Source organism: Tympanuchus pallidicinctus, unplaced genomic scaffold (assembly GCF_026119805.1).
Source record: "Tympanuchus pallidicinctus isolate F22 unplaced genomic scaffold, pur_lepc_1.0 scaffold3, whole genome shotgun sequence".
NCBI classification, from domain to species: Eukaryota; Metazoa; Chordata; class Aves; order Galliformes; family Phasianidae; genus Tympanuchus; species Tympanuchus pallidicinctus.
Genome location: NW_026294747.1, coordinates 2,524,377 through 2,547,704, shown reverse-complemented (window position 1 = coordinate 2,547,704; position 23,328 = coordinate 2,524,377). Strand labels below are relative to the sequence as shown.

At 38.6% G+C, this 23,328-nt stretch overlaps 1 protein-coding gene across 8 annotated transcripts in view; it reads right to left on the bottom strand.

The window, feature by feature from the left end:
- KIAA1549L (KIAA1549 like) overlaps positions 1 to 23,328 on the bottom strand; it is a 299,878-nt gene that overhangs the window by 191,122 nt on the left and 85,428 nt on the right. For 5 of the 8 annotated variants that reach the window (XM_052695632.1, XM_052695636.1, XM_052695638.1 and 2 more), the window contains 5 exons: positions 22,737 to 23,084; positions 17,539 to 17,636; positions 16,367 to 16,512; positions 13,370 to 13,521; positions 6,820 to 10,434 (listed from right to left, as the gene is read on the bottom strand). In XM_052695632.1, coding sequence (XP_052551592.1) covers positions 10,153 to 10,434; positions 13,370 to 13,521; positions 16,367 to 16,512; positions 17,539 to 17,636; positions 22,737 to 23,084 — 1,026 coding nt within the window. In that variant the 3' untranslated portion in view covers positions 6,820 to 10,152. Of the gene's footprint in view, positions 1 to 1,806; positions 2,428 to 6,819; positions 10,435 to 13,369; positions 13,522 to 16,366; positions 16,513 to 17,538; positions 17,637 to 22,736; positions 23,085 to 23,328 lie in introns of those variants that run through there. The other 3 variants (XR_008209514.1, XM_052695633.1, XM_052695635.1) reach the window with 3 other exon arrangements.

Below are 23,328 nucleotides of genomic sequence, written 5' to 3'. Positions count from 1 at the left end.
CTGTAGGCACTGTTTGTTTTTTCTTTCAAATCAGCACATCTCAAAACTGATTGTTTCCTTTTTAAAAATAATCATATTTAAACTAAATATTAGAATATTTGAATATTAAAGTAAATATTAGAATATTAGTGTTCTTACTGCACACCTTTTATTCTCAAAGCATGTATCATCTGTTTTTCAACTGTTTCTGTTATCTTAGACTGTTCAGGAAAGTTTAAACCTAACATTTAGATTCTGACACAGTTCAAGTCTTTTCCTGTTACATGCAGGAAATAAACATTTGGCTATAATTTGGATGCATGGGCAAAAGTCTCAAAACATAAGTAGGTTGCTCCATTTCACTTCCAGCTCTTAACAAAGAAAGCTTCTCAGAAAGCATCTTCTCAGCCAACCTGACGGCTGAGCAGTACCAGTTATCTTGCCGAGAGCACAGTGCCTACAGCTGCAATGACAGTCACGTGCTCTCAGGTCTTTCACTAGGAAACCTTGGCTGCTTTATGATGGCAAACATTAGATAGAAAGCCATTGGAAGGCAAGAATGCATTTCAGCTTTAAAATAAAGTATTTTACATCGAGCAGTTGGGCCCATCAAGTTTCAAGCTGTTCCTTTATTTTAGAGTGTAGAATAGAATAGTGTCTATTCTCCAAATAGAGACTCTGGATTATTACAGTGGATCATTAGAATGTAAATTAATCTCGAAGCAAAGCTGCCTTAATTATTTCTGGGACAGATTACAGAGAAAATCAAAAGCACTAAGCTGTCATAAAATAACTTCTCTGTTTTCAGTACTGAATGCTGCCTGGCAGAATCGCCTGCCCTGAATATTCAATGCTAACATACACAAGGCAGGGACATCAAGAGCAGCACTTAATTCTAGAAATTCCGGCCTCTCTGGATCGCTTGGGTTACTGACACCTACATAATGAATGTAAGTTAATTGGAGGCGCTCATCAGGAAGAGTTTCTAGCAGCCAATGAGCAGAGCATTTGGCCTTTCTAAGGAAACATCGAATGATTAACAACACAAGTCAGTTAAAATATATTTGCAAAATAGGCTGAGATTTTGGTCTATCTTGAGAAAACACAGAACAACCCCTTGAGCCAATTTAAGCACTCAGTGACAACTTAGATATATATATATAACAGTATCCTAACTACGCCATCTGTCCAGAACCATAGCAGTGATATATATTAGAATCTTCACTTACTTCTATGTTGGGAAGATCCTTTCCTACCTCTTTTTGATTCTGAAACCACAACAAGGGAGAGGAAAGGGAAGATGTCTTCCTTGTAGAAAATGAACTTTTTATCTCAAATTTCTTGCGCCACAAATCACACAAACCATCCAACACACATACCTGTATTTTCTTTTCCCATTTCACTTCAGGCTGATAGCAAATTAAACTTAGGCCTGAATATATACTTACGAAAACAACAGAAACTGAATAATAAAAAGACGACGACAAACAGGAAATGAAAGCAAGGACAAAAATTTACAAAGGAAACACAGGATTACAAGATGTCCTCAAAATCACTGTGTTTGCAGATTACTCTTCTGCTCACTTCTGGAAGGCAGAAAATACATCTCTTCAGAGGGAGCACCACTGCTGCAATTCACTATTTTACCCTCTGGAGATTTTTAAATTCCCTCCCTGTCCTTTGCCAGGTTCACCCCTGAGAGCACAACTGATGGTATCTCTACACAGGCCCAGAAGTCTGGCTGGTCCAACCAAAAGGCGTGCTCATGCTTAAAGGCAGCTGATCTACAGAAGAGGACACAGCAGGAAGAATCACTAAGTAGCAACATAGATTTTAAGACATCTTTTATTTAGTGTGCAAAGTTGCCAAGAATTAACATGTACAACTTCAACTAAGCTATTGCAACTAACATAAAAAAAACTACGCTACACAGAGATAAACTTCATTTCTGGAATCGCCCTACACTGAAGAGTACAAACAAAGCCAGTTGGTAATGACCCAGAACATCTGAATTGTCTCCTCCTTAGTGATATGTAAAATTCAAATTCAGGTACAGACAACTTTTGTAATTGCAAAAGGAACCAGCTCTTGGAGATCTCCTTTCCAATTGCATAATATAAAATATTAAGTGATTATTTTTCTTCTTTTCCAGTTTAGTCTTTAGACATGGCTTTCCAAATCACTCTCACTTCTACTGACTCTAACTGACTTTAGAAACAACCTAATATAAGCATGTCCAGCTGAAACACACTTAAATATTTTAGTTATTCTCAGATGCAGCCATTACAGTTTAGTTGAATCAAGCTGTGAGTAACAAAGATAACGTGGATACTTGTAATAATGCAGAGCCGGTCCTTTCTGTAACTCAAAGACGCAAGAGAAGTTCATGTCATCAATGTGAGATGTGCTGCATGGGGAGTGACAATTTATGTATTTGATATAGCACCTCTGTAAAAAAAAAAAAAAAAAAGAAGTAGAAGCTGTTGTTAGAAAGTCTTCCTACAGTATGCTGAAATAGTATCAAGAGGTTTTTATTCCCTTGTAAATTCACCTATATTTTAATGCTGCCAAAGGATTGGATAACCTACAGTCCTGACCAATTACCAAGCTGCATGAAATAATAAACAATGGTTCATACTGATGTGTCAGCTTCCACTCCAGGGTTCCACCATTCCTAACCTTATCAGTTAGATGAGCCCCTCACCAGCAAGGTGAGGAGGGGCAGCACCTTCACCATGCTTTAAAGATAGCAATGCTGAGGCACAGCCAGATTACGTGCTTTGCCCAGGACCAAGCCAAAACTGGGAAAATGACAACTGAAGTCTAAGTTCCTATTTCCAGTTATCCATAACCAGCTACTACTCTGTCTTCGCACAATTGCAAGATACTTAAAATGGTTGAACCACTGTGAGAATATTGGATCAATCCCACTCTCCTCGAAGCAAATGTTTTTTCAGTAACTTCAATGGAAGACTACCAATATTCATGTCACCGTAATGACACTGTCAGCATCACACAGTGGTAAACAGGACAAAGCCACGCAGCGTCACAGGTAATTAAAAATGTCATTACGTATGTTAGTCAATACCTCCGTCACCCCTGCTGCACCTCAACAAGAGTGCAGCTGTCTGAGAACAGTAACACAAAAGCAAAATTCAAAATACACAGATGCAGAGAAAAAAGCTGTTGAATAAAAATGGAGAGTCAAATAGGGCAGGAATATCTGTGCTGTGCACACTGCCTTAACTAGACCCAAAGAACTCCTCAGAACGGCTCCTCCAAGGAGCTCTTACTGCTGGATTGCTCAGTCCTAAACCAACATCTATGCCTTAGTAAGATGAGCTCCATTTCATTTTCTCTATCTAATTTGACCTTGAGTACAATTTGAAGAACTCAATACCCATACAAAAGCTTTGTTGGCCTCCCCACCATAGGGAGTAATATTAAAATTAATTAATCTGGAGTAAAGTGGTTTTTTGTTGTTGTTGTTTGTTTGTTTTACTGTTAGCAGTGTTGAAATCAGTAGATAAAGGAAAAGGCAAAGAACAAACTTCAATTTTCCTTCCATTCGTATCTCATTCATAATTCTGAAATAGAATACACTCTTAACATTTCTATTTTTCTACCGCCTTAACATATAAAGAAATTAAAAGCTAACAAAATACATAAAATCGATTCCAAGCAGTTAATTTCAGAGTCTTTGCTCCCCCATAGTTATCAGTCCCTAAATACTTGGTGTCCATTCACTACTGAAACAGGTGTTTTAGTATCTATCCCTCACTACAGTCACTTGTATGTTAGATGCTACTAAATGCCTGGCATAGGCTGCTGTATTCTGCTGCATCACATCTCAAAGTATGCACTAGTGAACATGATCTAAAAGCCACTAAATCGCTGTAAGAATCCAGAGTGAAGAATCCACACATTTCTCTTTTAGTAGCTTAAGAAGTTAATCACATATGCAGGCATTCTTTTGTCGTTCCAGGTTACACTGGAGTCTGCAAAGAGTCAGTACTCCTTGCCAGGATAGACTTAAACACCAGTGTGTTACACCATGTTGAGACACTGCTTTACAGAGCATAGAAATGCACTGTGCCACAGCTGAAGGATAAACTCTGGAAAAATAAAATCACCTCCTCCATAAATATCAAGCTGAGTGGAATTAACTTTCTCTATTGTTTACAATTCTTGGACCCCATTATTGCCTTGTATGTGTACTTGCAGTGTTACAACACTATTTACAGATTACAATACATTTTCAAGTTATTAGAATTAATACCATCAAGCTTGGAAATTCAAAAGTTCAGGCACTTCTTAAAAGAATTATTTTTTTTATCAAATGCAAAAGAATTAAATCAGCGAAACATCTCTTCAGGGTATTCGTAATTATTCTCAATACATCTGCTGGCCATTTGGCCACCTAGCAACTTAAAACATATTTCTTATCCACCTCAGAGCCCCACCAAAATCTCTGTCCCGACTCCCATGTGTCTTATGCAGCCCTGACCAAGATTTTCCTGGATAACAGGAATCCCCACGTGTGCAGTTTTCTGACTGCTTTCCATCCACAGGGCACTGCCAAACATTTTTGACACAGCACGCAGAATGCGACCAATACTTCTGATGAAATAACAATCAGTGTTCAATACAATTATTCTCAATGAAGACACTGCAGGCACGCCTTTACATCTTGGCCATCTTGAAACTTCCTTCTAAAGAGCAAATCAGTACCCAGTTCATTTGCTGACCCAGATAAATATCATTTTCACAAGTAAACTTTTGCATTATTTATTTACAAGACAATGGCAACAGTTCATAAAAGCATTCTCAATGAGTGTTCATCCTCATTTTGCATTCCTACACCTTTAAAATGGAAAAAAAAAAAAATAACTATGAAGTATTTTGATCAGCAAAAAATAAAATCTTACACAGTCCTGGAGTTACTGCCCAAAGAATTAACCCATGAAAAGAAAGTCTAGCACAGAAAGCTTAAGTAATCATTTGACATACTGAATCCATATAGCCCTGTTTCAAAATCTACACTATGCTTGTAAATAACACAGCAGAGAAGCTCGAGCTGATTTGTTGCTTTTCCAACTGGCACTGTTTTAAATAAAATGCTCAGTAGATCAGCAGTGCACATGGAGACATCACAGAGAACTAGGCAGATGCACCTACCCCCATGTACTTATGTTAAAAATTACACATTATTTAGTCAAAAAAGCTGTGTGTCTGTATTCTTTCAGAAGTGAAGTTGAGGGGAGAGAGGAAATAACTAATCCATGAGACACATTAATAGCATACTGAGAAGAAGGCTGCTGTTTCCCTGCACCCACTGTGACAAGTGGGCTGTCCTATCTCAGCAGACCAAGCTTTCCTGTTTTGCAAAGCCCTTATAAAAGAAAAAAGACTGATACTTTCAGTATGCTAACACACTGTCTGAACATCTGCCCGAATGGTGTACTAAAATCTATGTAAGATGACCAACAACTTGGTGTTTCATTATGAGAGCTTACTTCAAGTAGTTGGATAGCAGTCGTGAATTTTGCCACTTTTTCAGGTGGGGCTCCACAGAATAAGCACATGGCTTGTGCAAAGGAGTGGAAGCCATGACTGACACACTCTCTTGTGATAGAATGAGTTTTAATTCATACTTATTGCTCATTAGCACTGAAAGCAATAAACCTTTCCAAGGAAAGCTGCTTTAAAGAATCATTTTCCAGTAGGTGTGACTTATCAAGCATCAGAAGAAGCCTTTGGTCTCATTCACAGGCTATTAGAACTGTTAATTACCTGTTAATGTTCTTCATACTGTCTCACGCTTGTTCTTTTTATCCAATTGCACGTCAGTGAGAAATGGAAAGCCACTGAGATATGCTTATGTACATGAAAAACACGATCAAGACCATCAATGATTTACAGTAACCTTGTTCCACCATACTCAGAGCTGCGCACACACGGGCAGGATGTGCAAGGTCAGCTAAATGAAGCAACTCCTTGTGCCAGCTCCAAAAAATATCATTGCCCTTAAGTTCCCTCCTAGAACTCCTAGAAGACTCCTAGAAGCAAGCACTGAGCTGTCATATTTACAACGCAGGCCTGAAAAATATACGTTCAAAAGTAATTCATCCTTTACAGACATCTTGAATTGTGACAAAAATTGCAATTAGTTTTTATGCACCACCCCTTAAAGGAGACAGAGGCCTCACTTCAGTTCTACTACTGACTTCAATGCTGCTTTCTCCACCTGCTTTGCATTTAATCTTCCCCACATTCACTTTCTTCCATGCCTCCCCTTATTAAAAGTCAGTGTGGATAAAAAATAAAGATCATTTATGACAATTTCCCCATTTCTATACAGGATTTACATGCACTTCTATCTACAGAATATTATCAGATACTTATCAGATACAAAAGTTGTTCATATTTCTGCAGTATGTTTGACCTCCTCACAAAAGTATACTTTTCTTCAAAAACGACTGCCAAAGAATGCCCTCTTATCCCCTTAAAGTGACTCTTCTACTCATGCCAACAAAACACTACACACAGAATATGCACTTACAAAGAGTGGCCATTACACACCTACTGAGAAATAATTCTATGTGCGTTTTACTTGCAGATGTTTCTAGTAATGATTTACAAATCTGGATACAACTATTGGTTTGAACATCAACATGTCTGTACACAGAAAACAATATTTTCACCTTAACATTTGGCAACATTTTAAAGAAAATTGGGGCACTTAGTAGAAAAGTGAACATGACAGGAATACAGTCTGATGAGATCATAGCATTAAACAGGTATACTTTCTTTTTGGAAATCAATATTGAAAAACTGTACTCTAATTGTAGCCATACAAAATGTTTATTATTTTACAAATTATTTGTACACTATATTTTCACTTTATCATTGCTTTGTGCTCGGACAGTATAAATATTACAGCATGTTTTTCTTACACAGGAATGTCCTTACTGTCTTGGTATAATCTTACTTTGTACGTCAAAAAAATACAGAAACATATTACAAATAAGATAGAAAGCCATTATGAACGAAGAATGTAAAACACCTTTGTGAATAAAGTGCACCACAATGGTTTCAGAGGGATGATTCAGGGGATATTCAGTAGACTGCACATCATCAGTACAATACCAAACAAAATTAATTTCGGAAGTCTAACAGGTCTTCCTCAGTTGTATGAAGAGTACTTGGTTTAACTTTACGGGAATAGAAGGCTGTTTAAGAGGTTCTTCCGGTGTTAGGGTTTTCTATTTTGTTCATTTTGTTTGCATATGGGCATTCACACCCTGTACCATGCATGCAATTTCCAAACTTTTTCAGTTTCAGTATGGCAGATAGATGCTAGGCTTTACACTAACACACTTTCTGATGGCATTACTAAATCACTGAAGTCGAAGAATGGGTACAGATTTACAAACAGAGCTAAGTGTCCCAAAGATGCTGTTCAGATCTGGTACATCCTACCTCCTCTGACTCTTTTGGGGATACGTGGCATCATGAGCTTTCCCAGTCTGCAGGGCTGCTGCTGCTTCCACACTTGCAGCTTTAAGATAACCCTGCAAAACTCGAGTCAAAGACACAGAAATTTATTTCACAGGGTATTTCACTCCCATTGCATAGAAGGGCCTATCTACATACAAAATTTCACTGGATTATCTAGAATAATCACTCAAAATGTAAGTTAATAAAGCTGATGCCCAAAGCAGCTGACACAATTTAACGCAGATTTCCCTTACCAAGGCAGCTTAATCTGGTTATGAACCAGCTCAGGCTTAAATAACTGTAAGCTGCTCTTAAATTATGTCTGCACTTCTGTTACAGCAAATGAAAAATAAGCACAGGAGCGCTCAGGTGATTCTAGTGAAATTTGCACGTTTGAACAAAAGCTAACAGAAAAGCTCAGCCTTGCTCTCAGAGAGCTGAGTTCCCACTGAAGCCAAACAGAACTCACCACTTTATAGCATGCTGAGTTTGGCCCTTTATTTTTAAGTTACTTTTAAACACAACATGTTTAGGCAGCTATTAACACAAAAAGACATTTGGACATCTTGTATTACACGGATTAGATCAGTATTAATTAGCTGACAGGTAAATGAGATGGTAGCCTGTCTTTAGCAAACTTGTATTTACACAAAAGATCCAGTTTCTTTGGTTGCTCAGTGTCCAAGTCACCCAAATGTGTATTTGTGTATTCCAGATGCTGCATGTTAATATTGATCATTAAAATTATTTATCTGTTTCCATTTTTTTTTGTTTTCTTGGGGTTTTTTTGCACTTGGTTTATGGAAATCTTCCGACTATTGCAGACCAGTCACTTGTATAAACCATACAGCAAGTATATACATTGAGATTACAAAAATACATTTTATTTATATTTGATTTTTAAATCATAAAAATGAAATTTCACAATAGTTTAAAGATCAGCTAGCATTCCTAAAGATTCTGCAATACATCGGAGGTCTCAGAGCAGATGTCAGTGTATTCTAGGATAACTATATATCATGATCTCTAACAGGGTTTATTATATAATCATTTGGGGGAAAAAATAGTGCTGTATTAAAAGTTTGTGCTTCATCAGTTTCTTCTCTTTCCCCTGCTCTAGTCTCATACCTCTCATTTTACTGATGGCCAAAAAGCTAAACTAAGCTCTCTTTCTCACCTTGGTAAAGACCAAAGAAATTCAAGAAAATGAAATGATCAAACAAAATAACGTAGGCAGTTGAGAATAACTAAATAACTTACTGAAATGAAGGACATTACCTTTAACTCCAGTTGACATCAGACATGCCCAATACAATGTATTTTGCAACAACTTCAGTTCCCGAAGCTAGTGGCCAAAGGAACTGAAAACAATTGTTCATCATCTCCAACTATTCTGTACAACTGCAAAAGACAAACTACTGTCCTATTCAACTGGTCTGATTTTCTTTCAGGATTGGATTCATACAATAATGTAGTTTAACTATTAGTTATTTTTATCTTGAGCAATGTACAGTCAGCATCATTTCCAGAAATGCCCTCTTGTTTCAAAGCACGCCAGTGTTTTTGTAAATCCATTTAATCGTATTCTTATTTACATGTTAATATAATAATCAGGTCCTCTACATTCAGAACTTCCTACATGTGTAAGCACTGTTCCAGACTGATCAACTGCGGCTTCAGGTAGCAATTCAGTAGATAGCATTATTTGAGAAAGAGAAAAAAGCACTGTGTCAAACAGAGGTTGTCTTGTACAAGCAGGTGTATTCACTATTCCCAGTTGGAAAGGCTTGCTCAAAGATCTCATGTTTACCAGCTTCACATGCATTCAGAGTGAAAAGCCTGAATATAGAGCAAACACAAATAACCTTTTTTCATTTCTCCTGGAAACTTCTAGCACCAGTTTCCTTTGTTAGCTCTTCACAGATTGTGCTCTCTCACATAGAAAAAATCTCCTCCATAACTCATCAGTGGCATTCATGGACAAGGTAACCATTAACTATCAAAATATCATTAGTCTCCTCACAGTCTTCTCTTCTTTCACTTCTTTATACTGTAAATAGGATGAAAAGAATTGGGGCTATTCACAGGACATTTATTAGTATTACTTACTCATCTCAGATTCTTTTGGTTTGGTTACAGTCTCTAGAATGAAAAGGCTGCAGTGACGCAGATAAATTCAATCAACATTCCTTGCACAATGTCCCACAACAAAAAATTAATGTGGCTGCCATGCCTACCATGGCCTTTAGCTTGCTACTTTCCATCCTTTTTCTTCTTTAATCAAAGAAATAAGGTTTTGACATGTAGAAGACATTTTCTTCAGCAGCTCTGTATTTGGGCCTGCAACTGAAACATTGCATGGCACTGACACGTACAGCAGCATCTCTAGAGGTGATGGGTCACAGTATGAGCGCCAAGTGACAAACACTCGCATGTGATCAATATTATCCATTTCAAAGAGTTACCTGGCAGCATTTCCTCAGCTGGCAAGGAGAATACATATCTTCAGGGTCCTGCTGCTCTACTCTAAGTCATTTCATAGTGTTGACTTTTCAGATGGAGAAAAATGCCATCACTTTGCACAGTTCACTGCAGGTTTGTAAGTGAGAATTAAAGAGGTCACTTTCTTGGCTGCTTCAAGTTACAAGATACAAATGCTGTGCACAAAAGACATTAAACCTGGAACTCAAACATATCTGTTTGCTTCTTGGCCAGTTTAGCAACTTCTTCTCTTATTGCCTTTACTAAGGCAGCTGTAGAAATGTTGGTGAGAGGAGCATCGGATGGGTCGTTTTCTGTCAGGCTCTGTTGAGAAGCTGTGGCAGAGGGCAAAGGAGCTTGTTCCAAGCTGGGATGCATGCTTGCTGATTGGCTGTATTGGCGAGGCAGTCGTGAAGGAGAATTGTGTTGGTAGCGGGGCCTTGGATAAGCCTCGATGTATCCAGGGAGCGGAACCTGTAGAGCATCGTAATTACACCAAATTATACAGAACAATTTATCCTTAGTGCTGCCTGGCAGGTAACATAAACCTCCACGGGGTAGAATAAGATGGACAGATAGGAACCTATAACGGGAATGTAAACTCTACATCCTGAAGTGTCAGCTGACACTTAAATGGCACTTGCATGTGCCATTTAAGCACACACATCAGTAAGACAGGTACTCAACTACTCGACTCAGTGTGGCAGCACTGAACGACTAAATTTATTGTCACTGTAAAAAAAACAAGGAGGAGGCTTTTCTGAAAGCATCCTCTCTTAAGTAGCCAGCTCTACTGCACTTCAGGACTCTGAAAACCCAGTACAGAGGAATCTTCTGACCTGAAGCAATAAGGGGGGCTGTTTAGTCCTCATGACTACTAATTTTCCTTCACAAATCCACGATACCAGTTTTCAATTCACAGTAAACTTAAGTTCTCAATTTTTTTTAATGCATCAAATAAAAATAGCATTCATTTATATTTTGCAAAAGTCTAGAAAATAGATAGATACAGCCCTCCATGTTAAAATGTTTTATGCTGTGACAGAAGGCAACCCATAACATATTACAAGGACAAGATAATTTCTCCTTGAGGAAAAATCCACCAACTTATTACCATAATCCACTCCAATGAGAAGGAAGAGAAGTCCAATGATATTTATTTTGAACAGGATGGCTGATAATACCACATTTACCATAAGGTAACCAATAAACTACCACTGCATTTCACAGAATCACAGAATTGTAGGGGTTGGAAGGGACCTCCAGAGATCGAGTCCAACCCCCCAATTTAAGCACTGAGAAGTTAATTGACTAATTTATATCACTCTAATTGGGAAGAATACATGTTGTTAGCTTTTCAAATGCACTAAAACCTTGCACAAATACGTAATACAGTCTGCCTGGCATGTGTCTCACACATTCAGTGTGGTGTGATGACAGACACAGGGAACAAGCATGGTATAAAAGTGACAAATGCAGTTGCCTCTTTAGTTTTCTCCATAGATTATCCAGAAGACAAACATTTTGGCAGCACAACACATGAACATACCACTAGAGGCCACCAGGTTCCTACTTTCACTAAGCAGCATCTATCAATTTGGAAAATAAATGCATTTCCCTTCTCTCACAAGGCTTAGTGCTTCAATACTTACCTTTGAATTGAAAAGCAACGTTTAAGGAAATTAAGCTTACAGGACAACTCTCATTTCACCTGCCACCTTGGTGTTTAATTTACAACCCAGTTAGTGGAAATGCATGACAAATACAGCATCTCATTTTTAAGTCTCTGCTCTTCCTAAAGGAACTAAAGTGTTTGTTGTTTTGTTTTGCTTTTTTTTTTTACATTTCTTTCCTTCCTTCTGTTATATCACAGAAGAGCTAAAAGTCTGGATAACAAGAAGTCATTTAAACCTCTGTAACAGATAAGTGAAGTTGAAAGGAAAAATTCATTTCCTTTGAATTCTATAATGTCACAGTTAATTTTCAGACAGCTTCTCACCTCCCTCTCCATCCCTTTGTGCACACAGCAGAAAGGAAGGCCCACTGGCACTATGTGCTCTTCTCATCTCTTTCTCCTTCTAAAGGAAGGAAACTGGAGGTCAGAGCCTTGTTTTCCAGTTTAGTCTGGTTTGTTCTCAGGCTTGACTTTTGACAGGTGACACCTGATTCTTACTTACTTCATGGGACTGAAGCTGAGATGCAAAAGGGAAAAAGAATATACAAGCAACAAAGTACTTCTCCCATTTTTTTTTATTTTTTTTTTTTCTTAATGAAGAAGTTCTAATTGAAGTTCAGATACAAGTAGGTCTCTTGAATCTACTAAATGTCAGTAGGATTACAAATAAAAATACATTTTTAACAAAGATTTTCTGTGCTTTCATTCTGGAAAGGGAATCTGTATGACTTCACAAGCCTTCAGCTATCGGGAGCACACCATCAGATACAGTTTGTATATGAATATCCTTTTTCTTGACAGTTCAGACTACAAATTCAGACTTGCATCTGAGAATCAAATTGAATTCTTTTCCTCTTATACATCAACAGCAGTCATGAAGATCTGGCACAAAAGAGCTGTCCTCAGGAGCATCTATATGACCTTATTGTCTCTTGCTTAGTTGCTTCAAGGCAACTATTTGTCTCCAAGTGCAGTTCACTAAAATATTCTGTTGATTATCTGCACAAAGAAATAGAATCTATCTCCCAGTTTAGCTGAATTGGTTCTGCATAAACATTAGAATTAAGCTCAAGCAAAAGAGTCAATCCTGCATTTTTTTTCCTTAGTAGCATTGAAGTTAAATGTCTTAAAAAAAAAAAAAAAAAAGCCCCTAAGTGATAGAATTTGTTTCAGACATGATGAACTACTGCAATTCATTTTAGGATCTCAGTTTCATTTCTTTGAAATGCGAGTATACTTCAGCCTAACAATTGGATCTGTCCAAGGGTAGAATTGTGCAATTAATTATTTAGTTTAAGATCTGTCACTCCCAGCAGAAATGCTGCACAGCAGGGCTGTGGCAGAGTTGGGAGCTAGTATCTGGGAGTGAGGCTGCCTTGAGAGAAGTCTTCGGGGTAGAAAGATGTTCCCCAGCTTTGAAACAGCATAAAGCCACTTCGTGAGACAACAGCATCACTCACTGCCTACCAAATATTTAAGCTCTGTCTTGGGGAAAGAAAATTGTATCTATCACATCATCTTTGAATGGGTGCCAGCCTCTAACTTACTGAATGATGCTTACAGTCCACTGTATGGACAGATAATATCTGTACCCTCTCACAAAGATCCTCACTGCTAGAGATTATTCCCATTCAGGAAGTAATCACCCTGCTCAGATTCTTTGCTGATGCTTAGCATCACTCAAGACATCTTTTGTGTAGAAATGCACATCATTAGAAAAGTCAGGATACTTACTGAGTCTGCCCACTGCCCTGGTAATTCATTTTCCCCAGCATAGGGCATCCAAGCTTGGTTCCTATATGCTGTGGGTGGTGTTGGGATAAAATAGCCTGTGAAGCCAGGTCGGTTTGCTGCTGGTATGGCAAACACTGCTGGTACTGTATTACCTATTAAAAAAATGACATCATATACAATTAGCAACCTATCTTTTAAGTTAAAAATTAGAAGATATTACTTATGAAGTAGATGTTCAAGGTTTTTTCTTTTTTTTTTTTCCCCCAGTGAGAACATGATCATCATTGGTTGGATGCAAGACTCCAAGTAGCCGACTACACATCTTTATAACAGCAGAAAATACTGGAGAAAACAAGATTGGCAGTTGTCCACATAGTGATGCACAACCGTTAAAGATATGAAGACTTACCCCTAAGGACTTGGATCCTTGTAATAACGACTCCCCCTAAAACTTCAAATCATTCCAGAAAAAAAAGGGTTCATTTTCTTTTTACATTTGTTTCCTTGTATTCAATTTTTAGCTGCTGTTACCATGGGTTTCAGAGGATTGCATCTTTCTTTTCAACAGCAGGCTACAAAGCATTCAGTTTAAATTTATATTTACACTACTCTAATGTCTCTAGACACAAGACCTACAAAACTGAGTGATACCTTTAAAAGGCTGTAATCTCAACAACTCCATCATAAAATTTCTATGCTTCCATTAAAAAACAAAGAAAAAAAAAAAACCAACCACCAAGGCTCTGCCTGCTCAACACATTTCCCAGCAACAGCCTATGACTGCAATGAATTATGCAGCTACCACTTATATAAATATTTCCAAGGAAACTGCTGACATAAAATCTGTTTTCCTGTGTCTTCTTCAGGAGATATGCATAGGGATGTCCAGGAAGTTGTCTGTTAGAATGCCATGATCTTACTTGATGTTAAGTAGGAGAAAACAGCTTTCCCAAGACAAGGTCCAACCAGATCTCTGGATATGGTTATATCTGCTCATTAAGTCCTTCACAACAGAAGGTGCTTCATTCTGCCATTATTGAGTTTACACACAGTATGTAACTAGGCAGTCTAGAAGTCCACCATTTCCTCACATACTTCCACTATTTCTAGAGAGAAGCCATCATAATTCCACCTATTTGCCAAATTTAGAGTAAAGTACAATCTGCTTGCCTGTTAAGACTTCTTTCCACCAGTGTCTCTTTAGATAAAGATACAAACACCAGCATTTGCATCACTGGTACACTGCAGCCTCATTCCTAAATCCAGAGGGGAAAAAGCTCTCTACTGTCTTTACCATTTGCAAACAAAGCACATGGATGGGATATTTTGAGTACTCAGTAATACACAGCCATGTATTTTAGTTTTAAGTTTCACAGAGTATAACAAAAATAAATCATTGATGCGAGAGCAGAAGAGCCAGTAAATGCAAAAAACACAATAAAAAGACAACTGAGCATCTTCACTGAGGAGTGATTAGCAAGGCTAACTTGTCCAAAGTATTCTTCAGACTTGTACTGAGAAAAAAGTGCTGCTCCTGCAGATGACACACAGCTTCTCTTCACCAAAAAAGCTCTTAATTTAACCACAGCAAAATGAGCAGTTATACAAATTGAACACTCAAGAAGCTGAAGTACTGTCTTACCCCAACTCTTACTGCAAAATCATTATTTTAAAGCTGATGTTGATGGGCTGCATGAGGGCAACATTTGGTCATTTCATGCCCAATCAGCATCTGCAGTATAGCCTTTCCACCTATTGATCTGATAAAAATTTATTTTCCAATTAGAACATTAGAAATCCTCATCTGTTACACTTGCAGATTTCTCACAACTCTATCTTTCCCTGCATTAGAGCCATTTAAAGGCTCTCTCCCACACGAGCCTTTCCTCCAGTTAATCCTAGAATAAATCTGGCCGACTCCACAGTGTACACTAAGGTCATTTTGTCTCTTCTGAAATGCACTCTTCAGTGGTAGCACACCATACCTATTTGTAACATACAGCAATAAAACCCCTGCATCACTGACAGAAAGCTATATCACGCAGAACGTTGCTGCAGTCACGACAGTAGAGTTCTTGGCAGCGTGGCATGCTTTATAGTTCAAAACACTTTTATATGAAAGGGTGGCATCTGCTCCTTTTAGACTCACGTTGAGGAAGGTATGTGATAAGAATGTGTGCACAGTGGATCCTTCAAACCTACTTATTTAATTAATTGGCGGCAGATATGCATTTTCACAGCATTATTCTCAGCAGATTTTGAATACAATGCAGATAACTCTCAATTACTTTTGAGAAAGATAAGAAAGAAATTATTTGCAGATTAGCAGTCACGTCTAATGAACCTGCCATTTACAAAACTGAAATGACAGTGTAAAATTTTTCTAATCTTGAAAGCTTTTTTCTACAGGTCTTCAAGAAAACGTTTTCCCAATGAGAAGTTGCTTCCAGTCTTCTCTGACATTTGCTGGTGACAGCCTCTCTATGCAAGGCCGTATTTGTTTAGACACATGACAATTGCTGTGTGTTCAGAGGTCTGCCAGAAAGTTCCCTCTTGCCATTGAGCCCCATCAATAGTATGACTTGTGCTCTTGACAACCAATAGCCTCTGTATCAGCTAGACAATCCCTCTTACAATTTGCACCAGATTTTTGGTGCAGATGAACTCTTCTACTGGACCTTAGTGGCTCAGAGACCTGATAGGCAAGCCAGCAGAATGACATATTAAAACAAAGATCACCTGGTGGGGTCTTTTACCTTCAGAAACGGTCTCCCTTTCCTTTTGCAGGATGAGCAATACTTTACAATGTAGCTGCTTCTGCATTTGCAAAGAGGCAGTCGTTTATACATCCCCTTCATTTGTACCTGGAGAAATACCCAATTCCTTCTTTCTCCAAATAATCGTGTGTTCTTACTATTTCTCATCAGCTCATTTACATGCAAAACAAATCACGGGGGTCTCGAAGTTGCAAGTTAGGTCTGCAGGTTTATTTCTCACCTGAGTGAAAAGTCGATTGATCAAGTGGGCCTACAGGCATTGGAGCTCTTGAACCAGGTGCATAAGATGCAGGATCGTGATGCTGGGCCTGATCCACCCCACTGGACTCTGGTATTCTCACTTTGCTGCCAATATCTGATGTAGACCTGAGCATTAGAAATGGAAAAAAAAAGAAACATTTAACATCCCAACTATTGGACAGGACAGCTATATTTGCATCTATGAGCTACAGTATGACAAGCCTGCTAGGATTAAGCTACCCAGTTTTACTGGATTTTCAAACAAATGCCTATGATACGCAGTACAAAAACCAGAGCTATGCCACAGCTCATCAATACAAGATTATAGAAAACACAGGATGATAGGGTGACACAAAGTAGTCTAAACTGCACATGGGAAGTTCTAGCATCTCATGAAACGATGCGTCCCAGTTGATTTATAGCTTTACTGATTTATATTGATTTATAGCACTATAACATAGTGGTTATAAAACAATATGCCAAAAAAGAATCTGTACTCTGAATATTTGGATGCAGCTAGCAGACACTCAGAAAAGTTTCCTTTCTTCTTAGTACTCTACAGCATTTCTCAGTAGGCTTGCAGTGCCTTTGAATTACAGTTGGAACTCTGCAGCATACAACAGCACAGCACTGTAGGCTAAATCAGCTCTTGCACCACAGAAGTGTGAAAATACCTTGAAATGCTTTTTATGAAGGAAGAGGCAGTATACACTGAGCTAAGAATCAGGCATTTTACTCATACTTGGCTTTGTAAAGCAAGGTGTTAGATATCTGAAAGCTAGGTGGAAGCCCCCCAGACCCAGGATACTGATAACTTATCAGTATCACATCGCAGGTTGTTAGAACAGAGAACAGCAGGGTGCAAGCTATCTGCTGCACATCTGCTACAGAATATTTCATTATGTACTGTGTGATTTGGAGGCAAGGATTTCCTAATTTTATTGAAAAAGATGAGCTAATAGAAGAGAAAATTTGCTGTTATTTCTTTCCTCTTGATGTTAAAATGAAAATAAAAATAGCATGTTTCTAATACCATGAGTGTTTCTTTATTAACTGGATGGCTCACAAGTGCTACTTGAGGGTTTGTCTCAGTTCTTACAAAAAACTGTGTTTTTTAGAGTTCATATTGAGAACAAAGTAAAAGCTATCTACCTCCTGAGAGAGGCAACAGCCACAGGACCAGTTCTAGGAGGGACAGGAGGAGGAGGAGAGCCCATCACCATCTCAGGAAGCTGAGAAAATCTATAAGCCTGTAGGAGAAAGAAATATTTTCTGAAACACCAAGAGATCCACATTCAAATTAAAAAGTAAATGACCTCAGAAATCAAATACTCGTTTCAAGTGCTGGCCAACTAGAGGCTATTATTCTGCGGCACCGCTAGTAATGGAATTTTATTAGAGAATTTACAAAGCTTGGGTGATTTTAGGATATGGAAGAAAACATGAACGAATGAGTTCACAAAGGGAAGGCAGACTAATTAAAATAGAACTTATTAAACTCTACCTTTGTGACACTTGTCACCTTGCTGGGAAAGTAGATCTGCTACAGTTATGTGAGATTCCACAGATAATTTGGATTCAAAGGAAAAAGATCTCTGAATTTTCACTTCATAGCATCACAGAACCCTTAGAGTTGCAAGGGACCCTTAAAGGGCATCTAGTCCAACTCCCCTGCAATGAACATGGACACCACAGCTGGATCAGGTTGCTCACAGCCTGGTGCAGCCTGGTCTTGAAAGTCTCCAAGGATGGGGCATTTTCCAAAAGTAAAACATTTTAAGGATTCATAAAACATTCTCAGAGTTTTTTCTGCCTGGTGAAATGGAACTGCCCACAAGCAATGCATTTTTCAACTTTTTTCAGCCCCGGAGCAATTAAAAGAAAACTCTTCACAAAAACCCCAAGCTCTGTATTTTTCTAAAGCAATAACAATTCAAATTATTTTGAAACTAAATTCAGAGGAGCATGCAATCAGCTCACCAACTCACAAAATGGAGCATCTTGCCCATAGCTATTCTGGCTTTCATCACTAATGCACGTGAAGGACCAGTAATTGTGTGCTGTGGCCTGTAGGACAAAACTCTCCTTCTAAATTCTTAGGTATGCTGTAAATTAGAGGTCACAATTTGGCTAAATATGCTTAAAGGTAGAGGGGGAGTAATCAGTCTCTACAGTACTGACACCTGTATTCTACCCGTTATGCTTTATTTGTTCTTCATTATGCTTTTACTGACAACACTTCAGAGAAACAGAGATCAGAAAGAGAGCAAACTTGGGGGAGGCTGTGCAGTACCAAGAGATATGCATTCTGACAAAAACTAGCATCCAAAGTCCAACAGTGAGGCTTTGAACTACACGAGATGATTCTGCTTCAGTCAGAGACTGCCTCAGCAAACAGCAGAGAAAGCTAAAAACATGTTACCACTATGAGTCACCCTCCTCCTGCCTGTTGAAAGAGCCCACAGGATTTACACTATTAGCTCAGACTTAACACCTACATCTAGGTTTGAATTTGGCAATATAAATCCCACACTAAATTTCTAAAACCATTATCATACAGTAATCACCTTTACATATCACACTTTTAGACAGTGTTCCATTATGCTTTTTCTCTGCTGCAAAACTGGAAAAGATAACCTAACAAAAAGCTGACTTTTAATGCCAGCATAGCTAAGGGAAAAGCAATACAAACCAAGCATCTCTCTCCCACCTCTCATCCTTGTCTCTTTTAAAGCAGGGTAGGGTCCCTCAAAGGCATGTCTTTGAAAATCGTTTTTCCTTTCATGCCACCTATGATGTGTCTAAATATTCACTTTCACCACGCTACAACATTATTTGAAGTATTTCCATGTCTAGGTGGGAAAAACTGAAAATGCAATAGCACGTTTCCTAGCCAGGGGTGGGAAATACTGATTTTGATTTTTAACGAAATAAACGTACAGAACAAACAAAATGCTATTTGCATCAAAGTTTAATTTACATTTCTAATAACACTGGACTTGAAATGGTCTGCAATGCCTCTACCCGAAAAGCTGGCAATGCTGAACTGAACACTTCCTTCTGGCTCCATAACCCTTTCATCCTACATCTTGCCCTCAGCATACATTTGTACTAAGTATGAAACTATTTTTTCCCCTATCTTAAAGGTACAGCATACGTTTCAGAGTGGTTGGTGACTCCAAATGCTACTGAGTACAACAGGGCTGATGGAGAGGAGCAGAGGCAGATATGGGTTTTCTCTTGTGTACTAATGCACGTTTTGAAAAGTGGACATCAAATGAAGCTTTTTAAGGTACCACAATGAATGCCTCACAAACTTCCTGCAACTCGCATTGAAAACGTGGAGAGGAATAAAATATGAAGTAGAAAATCCAAGCACTTATTTTGCTGCTTAAATAGGAGATGAACAATTTTCAACGAGTGGCACCGTGTCGCTAACGGCTGGGCAAAGGGAATCCTGTTAAAGTGAAAAATCCTATCAAAAGATTTGCTGTGCCTCACCAAGGGACTGTCCACTCTGGTGGAGAGCAGTCAGTCCTCTGCTGTGCTGAGCTTCCTCCAAAATAGTTATGACAACAAACTCTGAGCTTTCTGGACTTTCTGTAAGATGTTATGCTGCAGTATTAGTTTTTTCCTACATGCAACACAAATAGAATAAGAATGTTTAGAGACTATAGAGGCATGTCTGTTGGAGGTTTAGATGAGCCCTTTGGTACTAAACTGACATGATTACAGAAACAAAGCAACTTCACTGAAACTTGTACGCTGCTAGAAAGCCAAGCAAACTGACTTACAAAAGAAGCACTCACATACAAACAAAAAAAAAACATTAAAAAAGCAAAAACAAGCCAGCGTATATGAAGATGTTGATTTCACAAGAAATTTGCCTAATTTTGTTCTTCAAAATGAAGGTGCTGAAGATTTTTGCAGTTTTTGCAAATTTGAACAGCAATAGTTTTGCTTTTCTCAAAAAAAAAAAAAAAAAAACTTTTATATAGGAGCATTCTGAAAAGATTCCAAACCCTGTTTTGTCCAAAAATGAGATCTTGTGTAATATGGAGTCGACAACAATTCCTGTTAAATTAATCACATTTCAAATTCAGATAGCACAAGTATCAGACTGCAGACCTCACACCACCCTTCCAGAGAGAAACGTCAGTGAGTCTTTTTTTGGCTAAAACACTAAGAATCTTAACAGCAAACCAGTGCAGTAATAACTACAGCTGAGCAAGAAAGCTGTAAGAATTTGGGTCCAGGAGACACATGACATATGCTTCAATCTTATTATTTATGCTGTATAAAAGTAGAGAATGCAAGTGTTAGAAATCTTATTCAGCACTTGTATCATCTATGAAACATCTCTGCAATAAATGCTGGCTTAAGTGCACTCAAATTACTGGAAAGACTGTGCGAGCTCCTAAAAGGTTGAGTGTAATGTATGGGCCATGAAGGCCCACGTCTCAGAAAAGAGTGATGGGCTGAAGATCCTCATGCTTATGTTGTACTTGGAAACCCACAAATAAAGCCAATGTCTGCATTTGTTCCATCTAACAAGGAAAATCTTAAATCCAAATTTCCAATCATAACAGATACCTTCAGTACACCAGCCACTTTACAGCTGCTCCACGGCCAGCCCTGCTGTACTCTGGCCCAATTAACTCCCTGGTGCCTCCCTTTTCAGCATCTGTCAGGATTACCACACAGAGGTATCACGGGCAGGCAAACAGGTACTAAAACATCGAGAGCAGCAATTCTTGCATATTTTTCCTGCACACATCACTCTGCACATACACTGCAAGTGGGTTTTTCTAATTGAAATCCTCCTTCCCCAATTGAGAACAAACGAGTAAACATTTCAGTTAAAGTACGACTTACATCTCAGAAACAGATTGGAAAAAACTATGAACTAACAACCTCTATCCAAGCACCATTAGCCTGCGACTATCCTACCCCATGGCAACCAGTTAAAATGTAAGTGTCTTCAGGGAAGTGCTTAACATTATCTTCAAGCCCCCAGAAAGATAACCAAGTGCTTTAAAGCCCAGAAAACAAGTAGACGATTGAGTTTGAAAATAGTGAAGCAATCACCAAAAAAGTATGGCAATTACATTTTCTTAAATCTCACTCTATATAATGATTTTCATTTCCTTTCAAAAAGACTTTCTCAAGTGTCAAAGTAATTTGGATAGCTATTAACTGTCTCTTGAGCTTCTAATCGAATTCTAGCCATAAAATCCCATTATATGCCATATATGAAGTTCACTGCGGTAGTTTCAAAGGGCCAAAAATATCCCTTAGCATGATTTAAAATAGCATCAGCGTGAGCCTCCGCAGGCAGTGCCACTGACTTTCACTTATGTTTAGAATAGTTCAGAAGCAACATCCTCTAATGTACTTTTTACTGTCATGAGAAGAAGTCACAGTAACAGTTATTTTAAAGCGAGGACACTTTTTCTGCTTTATTCTCTTTCTTCTAGGCGTTTTAGGGGACTCAATTTGAAATGCATTATTTCAAAACAAAACAAATCATTTCTGACCCCTAAAATGCATTGAAATGAACAGCGTAAATTTAATGCAGCTTCAGCCCCCCCTTCCCCCCCCACTGAGATGGATAGATACAGTTTCAGAGTAACAGTATCTTGGAATTCAGAGGTAGCTTGACCTACCAAGGATGCCCACAGCACTACTGCTATTGCTGTCTATATATCTACAAAATATTTATTATTTCTGTGAGATAAGAAATTGTTAGTTGCAAATTGAGGTGAGCAGGTGAAGCATCAAGAATGACCTACATAAGGTCAGCCGAGAAACCTGTAGCACTGAGCCATCTTAGTCCCACACCAATAGATACAACTGTAAGGCTGCCAATAGCAGCCCACATTTCAGGTCATGCAGATTTTGCATTGCGCTTGGTTCCCTGGCTTGGGCTGATGTTTCTCACTGGTGGAATTTGTGCAGAAGCTTTGGATGTTTCATGCCCAGGTGTTTTTAAAAAAAAAAAAAACAAAAAACACATTGCTTCCAAATATGCATTCAATCAACAGGAGACATGCAGACCAGTTCTTTATCCGTTGAGCAGTCTGGAGCTTAGTGCAGCCTATTCTTTCAAGCAAAACATAAATAAGGTCACCTTGCTGCTAAAACAGATTCTAAGAGTCTTCATGCGAGATATGGGCATGTGTAAAGACAGAGAAACATGCCCCACTACACAAACTTATTTACTGTAAACATGGCTTTACGCTCAGTTTTTAAGCATGAAAATGGGACTCCATCTTAAAAAGAAAAAAAAAGTTCTTAGAATAGAAATATCTTTATGGTATTAAAGCGTACTGAAGAGAAGTTTCACTTACTGGTCTTGGTAGACTGTACTGATACATTTCTGGTCTGTATGTGGGCACCCACTGCACACCCCCTCTAGGTCGGGTCATGGTACCAGGAGCGCTGGTCACCACCTCTGAATAGGGCAAGTGTGGTGCGGAGCTGTAGGCCTCCTGCCTGCTCTGTCCTCCGTGACCTGCAGAGGCCAGGCTGAAAGCCTCTTCCAAGAGCATATGCATCTGTTGTCGAACCTCATCAATGGAGGGCTGAGAGCTTAAAGTTGAGGTCTCTGAGTGGCCTTTGGCCTGACGGGACCTGGTGTAGTTCCGAGGCTCAGTGACACGGTCAACATTTGTTTCTTCTATAATTTCAGGCTCAGTCTGTTGGATGGAGTAAAAGTATGTACACATAAAAGCTTTACAAGACAGCATTTCTGCCACTTCACACAAAACATTCTCGAACACTGATTTAACGTATGCAACGTCAAGACTTGTTACAGTATAGACACATGACAAGAATCTGAAAGAAATTACATCATGCAGGCAAGGATAATAACCAGGGATTCAAAGACTCTTTCACATCCTTCATTGTTTGCAGCAAAAACTATCAGAGACGCTCTTGTAG